The 7,374-nt window shown below is 40.3% G+C and overlaps 1 protein-coding gene across 16 annotated transcripts in view; it reads right to left on the bottom strand.

The window, feature by feature from the left end:
* Positions 1–397: 397 nt before the first annotated feature.
* Positions 398–7,374, bottom strand: part of LOC135096836 (uncharacterized) — a 25,658-nt gene continuing 18,681 nt past the window's right edge. For 12 of the 16 annotated variants that reach the window (XM_063998605.1, XM_063998599.1, XM_063998604.1 and 9 more), the window contains 3 exons: positions 7,076–7,227; positions 6,171–6,280; positions 4,325–5,255 (listed from right to left, as the gene is read on the bottom strand). In XM_063998605.1, coding sequence (XP_063854675.1) covers positions 5,022–5,255; positions 6,171–6,280; positions 7,076–7,227 — 496 coding nt within the window. In that variant the 3' untranslated portion in view covers positions 4,325–5,021. The other 4 variants (XM_063998600.1, XM_063998602.1, XM_063998601.1 and 1 more) reach the window with 4 other exon arrangements.

The following is a 7,374-nucleotide window of genomic DNA, read 5'->3' as shown; positions in this document are numbered from 1 at the left end:
TGAAGGGAGAGGAAAGCCAAAGCTGGTGGTGAACATTGAAGTCTCCAAGAATGGAGATCTCTGCAAAAGGGAAGAGGGTCAGAATGTGCTCCACTTTGGAAGTTAAGTAGTCAAAGAATTTCTTATAGTCAGAGGAGTTAGGAGAGAGGTATACAGCACAGATAAATTTAGTATGAGAATGACTCTGTAGTCGTAGCCAGATGGTGGAAAACTCGGAAGATTCAAGAGCGTGGGCACGAGAGCAGGTTAAGTCATTGCGCACATAAACGCAGCATCCAGCTTTGGATCGAAAATGAGGATAGAGAAAGTAGGAGGGAACAGAAAAGGGGCTACTGTCAGTTGCCTCAGACACCTGAGTTTCAGTGAGGAAAAGAAGATGAGGTTTAGAAGAGGAGAGGTGGTGTTCTACAGATTGAAAATTAGATCTTAGACCGCGAATGTTGCAGAAGTTAATGAAGAAAAAGTTGAGGGGGGTGTCAAGACACTTAGGGTCGTCGACGGAAAGGCAGTCCGACCTGGGGACATTTATGGTCCCCTCCCCAGATGGGGACTCCGAGGCTGGTGTAGGAGTCGCCATGATTTTAAAATTTTTGGAGTGAAGGGTGTGTGTGTTATTAGGTGCTTGTAGTTTTGTGTGGAGGAAGAGAGTTGTCTTTAGAGGGCAGGCTGTGACTACCCCCTTGTGTTGTGAGACACAAAGGGAAACGTTCAGTGAGGTCACAGCTGGGTTTAATGATAAGTTCACAGCACCCCCTGAACAGTGCTTTAGACCTCACTGGGAGTAATTATCGTTTCGGCAGGTGTCTACTGCCTCCTCCTACTGATGTGTGTGTGTGTGTGTGTGTGTGTGAGAGAGAGAGAGAGGAGACCTTCACCACCTTGATGTGTGTCCTGTAGTGCAGTGAAGTATGGAATGGGACTCCTTATGTGTGTGTGTGTGTGTGTGTGTGTGTGTGTGATGGAAGGCTCTTTGATGTGAGTGTGTCCCATTGAATTGTGGAATGCAATTCTTTCTTTTCTCTGTGTTAGAGGACTCATGCTGCACACTATCAAGTCCCAGGCCATTGTGTAATGAAACTGCCTCTTCTTCTAAGCATTGTCAGTTTCCTCACTACTCTTATTACACTGTTTCTCCTTCAGATTCCACAGACCGACTGGGAGACACACAATGTCAGTGCCACCGTGCAGGGAGTGAGGCCCAAGAGGAGGAAGAGGAGCATTCAAGAGATCAGCTGGCCAGCAGTCCATTCAGGTGTGCCTTTCATTACATCGTTATTTGTCCATAGTTTCCCTTCTGGGGTTGGACAGACCATGAGTATCTCCCACTTGCAGCTGTAGACAATTTCTTCCTTATTGTTAAGTGTTATCATGCCTTCCTCCACACACCATCTCAAGGTCTTCCCAGTGGTTTCCTTCCAAGTACTCTGATGCTCTCTTCAGTTAGTGACCCTGATTTGTAAGCGCCAGGAAGACTGCATGGATAAGGCAGACCACAAACCTTCTGCTAGATGTGGAGTGGCGAATGGCAGCAAAAATACTGGCAGCATCTGATTCTTTGCACCAAAATAGTGTTCTTGTTAACAGATTTATTCACTGCTCACTCATTCACTCACCTCTGAAGGAGTGAAGAGTGTGCACTGAAGTAAGCATTGCAACTGGTGTGTGTGTGTGTGTGTGTGTGTGTGTGTGTGGTGTGTTTCTGGTGATGGAGTTTAATAACAGGGTTTTGTCATCTTGAAAGATTTCATAAAAGTACTGAATCTGATTTGGAATTCATGTTGCAACAAAAACTCTCCCTCCTTTGCAACAATTTCACAAATGTATACAGGAAGCAAAGGATGGTTTTAGGCCAAAATGAACTGACAGGAATCAGGAATGATGCGTCCAGCAAAACCTGGCAACACAACAGTGATGTGCATGCTGGTATGTCAGGTCAGGGGTCACCTGCACTTTTTGGGAAATATTCATGAACTCTTGCTTAAACAGAAAATGTTGCAAAATTTCTCACAGGGACTGATCAGGTTCCTCTCCTAGGCATGGAGAGAGAGAGAGAGAGAGAGAGAGAGAGAGAGAGAGAGAGAGAGAGAGAGAGAGAGAGAGAGAGAGAGAGAGAGAAAGGGGGGCAGGGGGGAGAATTTAATTTTCTTTTATCTATCTTTCTCTCATTTCTTCTTTTATTTCTTCCTCTTCTATTATCCTCATTCTTCTCTCATGTCCTCTTCCTTCTTTGTTGTCTTCTCTCTCCTTCTCTTTCTTCCCTCCTTATTATCATCTGTCTTCTCCTCTTCCTTCTTTCTATCACTTCTGAAAAAAAAAACAATGAAAATATAAATAATACATTTTGAACATAATAATAATAATGATAATTAATTCTCACAATCAGTAACATTCTCTCTCTCTCTCTCTCTCTCTCTCTCTCTCTCTCTCTCTCTCTCTCTCTCTCTCTCTCTCTCTCTCTCTCTCTCTCTCTCTCTCCTTTATCTCATCCTTCTCATGTCCCCCTCTTCTCTTCCTTCCTTCCTTTCTTATATTCTTCCTCCTCTTTTCTTCCTTTGTCTCTTCTGTCAGTCATTCCTCTGAAATATGAATAAATTTAGAATAATAGTAATAAATTTAAGAAATAATTTCTTGTATTCTCTCTCCTACACACACACACAAAACTCTCTCTCTCTCTCTCTCTCTCTCTCTCTCTCTCTCTCTCTCTCTCTCTCTCTCTCTCTCTCTCTCTCTCTCTCTCTCTCTCTCTCTCTCTCTCTCTCTCTCTCTCTCAACAAAACCCCTTCTTTTACTCACATACTCAAAAACTCCCTCCCACTACTCACTCAAACTGATTCTCTTAGACACACACACACACACACACACACACACACACACACACACACACACACACACCCAGGCTTCCAAGTTGATAATCCAAAAGCCAGCAGATGACAGCTTCCTTCCAGCACACACTTGTATTGCCCAACTTGACCTGCCTGAATACAAGCTGATACAGTCCATGCAGCAGAGTAAAGTTTGAACCTTTTTTTGTTGTTATAACTTGTGGTATGGTCCAGCAGTCTTCCTTTTCCCACTTTTTAAGAGGGGAGAGAAAGAATGGTAGATGACACCACTTGTAAGGAAGACACAAGTTACTATAGTTTAGATGTACTAAAAATTTTTGCACACTAAATGTTTATTACCAAAAAGCTTTATATATATATATATATATATATATATATATATATATATATATATATATATATATATATATATATATATATATATATATATATATATATATATATATATATATATATATAGATTGATTGAGATATACATTGGTCCCTCTTGTTTCAGTTTGGCAATAGGTTTGAACTGGTACCAACAACCAAACTGGCACATCAGATCCACTTTTGGTGTGCCACTTGCTGACGTAACAGAATGGTGTTGATCTAGTTTGTCGTCCATGTGCATTGTTTGATTTTTGTGAACCTCCCAACAGCCATCTTACTGTTTTTTTGCTGCAATTAACCACATCTTTGGTGTTTGTCCCCAGGAGTGCAGCCTCTACAAGTGATGGAGGGTTGAGGGAGCCAGAAGGGCATGGACACTTGGATATGGATGACACTGGTTTGGGTGCCAAATATTAATAGTGCACCTACACAATTACCACACTCGATCCTCTCACCAGGCTTAACTATAAATAATTAAAGGTAAATAACATCTGTCATCTATTATCTATTGTATTCTATATTGCTGTTAATGTTTCATGTATAATGTATAATGTTAATGTATAATGTCTTTGCTTTCAAATGCAAGTCAAAAGGGTGAACCCAGGCCTTGCCAAAGACTAATGTATAATTTTCCCATTTATAGTACTATTCACATTTGACAAATTTCACTGCTAACAGTGAGGGACTACTGTAAATGTAGTAATAATAATAATAATAATAATAATAATAATAATAATAATAATAATAAAAAGTAATGATAAAGTGCAAGACATGTTCATTAATGCAATTATTTTCTCCAACATGGAGGAGTGAGTGAGGAGGCACATTTGTCTGTGATTAAGGAATGCAAATGACGATGTTGCAAGGACGTCACCCTGTCCTGGGCCATGACATGAGAGAGAAGAGGAAAAAAAGGACTCTCTCTCTCTCTCAGTTTCCATAACATACCAAACTGCTCTGGTGTTAATTTCATGAATTGCTGTATAATAGGAATGGGAATGTTAGTTCAATGCATTTAGCTCTTGAGTGTGAAAGAATGACAAGAAAGAATGCAGAGGATACTAGAACACATGCACAGAAAACTGAAAGATTTTTAAACTTCTGAATAGGTGTGAAAAAAAAAAAAAAATGCAAAATCAGTGTCTCCTTAAAACAACACATGACAGCAATGATAACTTACACAACAATAATGCTTGATGAAGACTATATTTCCAACACAGATTTATGACAACATTTGGCAAAGCTGTGCACTGTTTGTGTTAAAACTATCCTCTCATGGCGAAGTTGGTTAGTCATTATAGGGTTATGATGATATAATGGTGTTTATTTTAGCTAATTTCCAATGACTCCTAATAATATAAGATTAAGTAAGTATTTCATTGTTTACATTAATTTACAAAATTTCACAACTACAACCTCAGTGATGTTTAGTTAATCCAATTTTGTTCATAACTACTACACTTTTTCCAGTGGTTTACCCATAGTACAACACAAACAACTACAATATCATTCATGTTATTTCACTTCCAAAAAATTAAACAACTATGTACATGATCTAGTTTACAATAAAAGGATTTTGAACAATAGTTTCCCCATCAATCAACCCCAATTTTTTTTCCAGCTACAAAGAACAATTCAACTACAATACCATTCATGCTATTTCATCCATTTGAAATTTCACATGCAAGTGATTTACAGTACTTTACCAAAAAATAATTAAGATCAACAATGTTCCCATCAATTAACCCTTTAAACTTTCCCACCTACAATCTGACAAGTGGAGTCACCAGTTTTAAATGTCAATAGTTATCCAAGATTGAATTTATGCCTTCCAATCCTCTGTGGGTCTTGGAGGCATCCATGAGTCCCACTGTTCTCCTGAGAGCAGTGCAGGAGGTTGCCTTCAACATAAACCTTCTTGACAAAGTACTTGGATGACTTGTTGCAGCTTTGCTCTTTTCTGAAGGTGACTGCAGCCTTCAACTCAAGGCACAGCTTCTCCAAGGCACCCATCATACTGTACTTTATTAGCCCAGTGATCTGTGGAGAAAAAGTAGTGGTGATGGTGGTGGTCCACCTCTCCAATACAAGAGTTCACCATTATTAACAATTTTTCATCCTTTTCACCAGTAAACTCTGGAACTCCCTGCCTGCTTCTGTATTTTCTTTTCCCTATGACGAATTTTTTCACGAGGAAGGTCCCAAGACACTTCTCCAATCTTGGATAATCCTTACCACTACACACCAGCAGACATAAAAATACCGTGAAGGATGCAACTCCCTTTTTAGAAGAGCCAGAGGTCACAGGAGCAAAGGTGATGGGACCCTCCATGCCCTCAACACTCATATCAAGCCCCATTATCACCTGCATCACTCGGGAACACACCATCACCACCATTACCATTGTGTTGTGGCATCATATCAGTGGTATAATAATTGTAAGAATACAAGGGAAACTGCAAGAAGCCGTCTGGTCTACACATGACAATCCCTGCATGAAATGTGCTTACCTATTTTCACTATCATCCTCATGCATAAATTTGTCTAATCTTTTAAAGCTCCCTAATGACTCAGCACTAACCTAACTACTGAATCTATTTCATTCATCTATCACTCAATCTGAGAAACCAGTTCCTTCCTATTTCTTTTTTAAATCTAACTTTATCAAGCTTGACATGAAGAAACTGAGGATAGTGATAATGGTTGCTATTTCTGATTATTATTCTTACTTCCATTAACACTCAGAATATGAAGTCTGTCTTTATTCTTATTTTGGGTCCCCAGTGGAAAGGGATAGTCTCATTGACCACTGCACTACAAGCCAAATAGCTTAAAAACACCCTTAAAATGAAAATGATGGCTACTCTTCACAACCACAGTGCTGCATCCCTCTTTTCTAAACATCTTCACTCTAACCCCTACTTCCCTGCTCCCTCCAGTGACAGCCTCCCTCACCTCTGGGTTCACTTGAGGAGCTGCCATCAGCCACCCAATGACATTCATTTGCAGGTTCTTGGTGACAGAGTTCTCCTGGATCTTCAAATTTTCAGGATACACCACCAAGCCTGTAAGGAGAATTGGTGAAGAGAGAGAGAGAGAGAGAGAGAGAGAGAGAGAGAGAGAGAGAGAGAGAGAGAGAGAGAGAGAGAAGGAGAGAGAGAGAGAGAGAGAGAGAGAGACTGTATGTTAGATGCAGACAAAATGATAAAGTAAGGTATTAAAATCTTGCATGCAAAAAAAAGATATGCACACTAATAAATACTTAAATTACAAAATGTTAAAACATCCATAAACTCCTTGCACATCATACTGAGCTCACACTCCTCTCATTCCCTCAGATGCTACCAACAACTTTATTTAAACAAATAGATAGATAGATAGTCACAAACACACTCTTATTCCCTCCAAGACACAACAATGACTTGATTTCAACAGAGATAGACAAAGACACACACACACACACACACACACACACACACACATCAGGCTTGGGTCTGAGTACATGTACTCAACCAGATTCCAAATGTAGTGCAGTGGTAGATGTATAGGTAGAGGTAAGGTCAGGGTGACACAAGCCTGTCCCTGGGGAAGCCAGGTGGTCTGGATTGGTACCAGTGAAGTCATGTGAGTTACAGCCACTGCAGTTCCCACTCCTGCTGCTAATCTGTCAGCACCTTTGTGTAAATATGTGGAGTGAGAAACAGCTGTCAAATGCTGTCTGCACTGACAGGCTGCTGCACTGAGAGGCACACAGCAATCCATCCCCATCAGGTATCAAGCGAGATTCACCCCAAACTCTCCACATTCACACAGATAGACAGACACAATACACACAGAAATAAATTAATAGATACACATACACATACAGACTTGGTTACCAGGAGAGACAAAGTGGAGATGCCAGCCAGCAGGTACAACAGACACCTGAGCAGCAAGTTGGTATCTAACACTGACCTCACTGATGACGACATCTACAGGAATTGTTGACAAGTTGTTCTTGGGTAAATAGATCCTGGAGGAAATACACAGAAAAGATCCATTATTGCAGAGACAAACAAAGGCTGGATATTGAGGGGATACAACAAAGAGTTAAGGAAAGGGAGGTTTTTCACTGAAGGATCAAAGAAAAGCTGGATATTTGGAAGAGCAACAGGAAAGT

The sequence above is a fragment of the Scylla paramamosain genome, unplaced genomic scaffold (genome assembly GCF_035594125.1).
Source record: "Scylla paramamosain isolate STU-SP2022 unplaced genomic scaffold, ASM3559412v1 Contig8, whole genome shotgun sequence".
Taxonomy (NCBI): Eukaryota; Metazoa; Arthropoda; class Malacostraca; order Decapoda; family Portunidae; genus Scylla; species Scylla paramamosain.
This window is presented reverse-complemented; position numbering and strand designations above follow the sequence as displayed.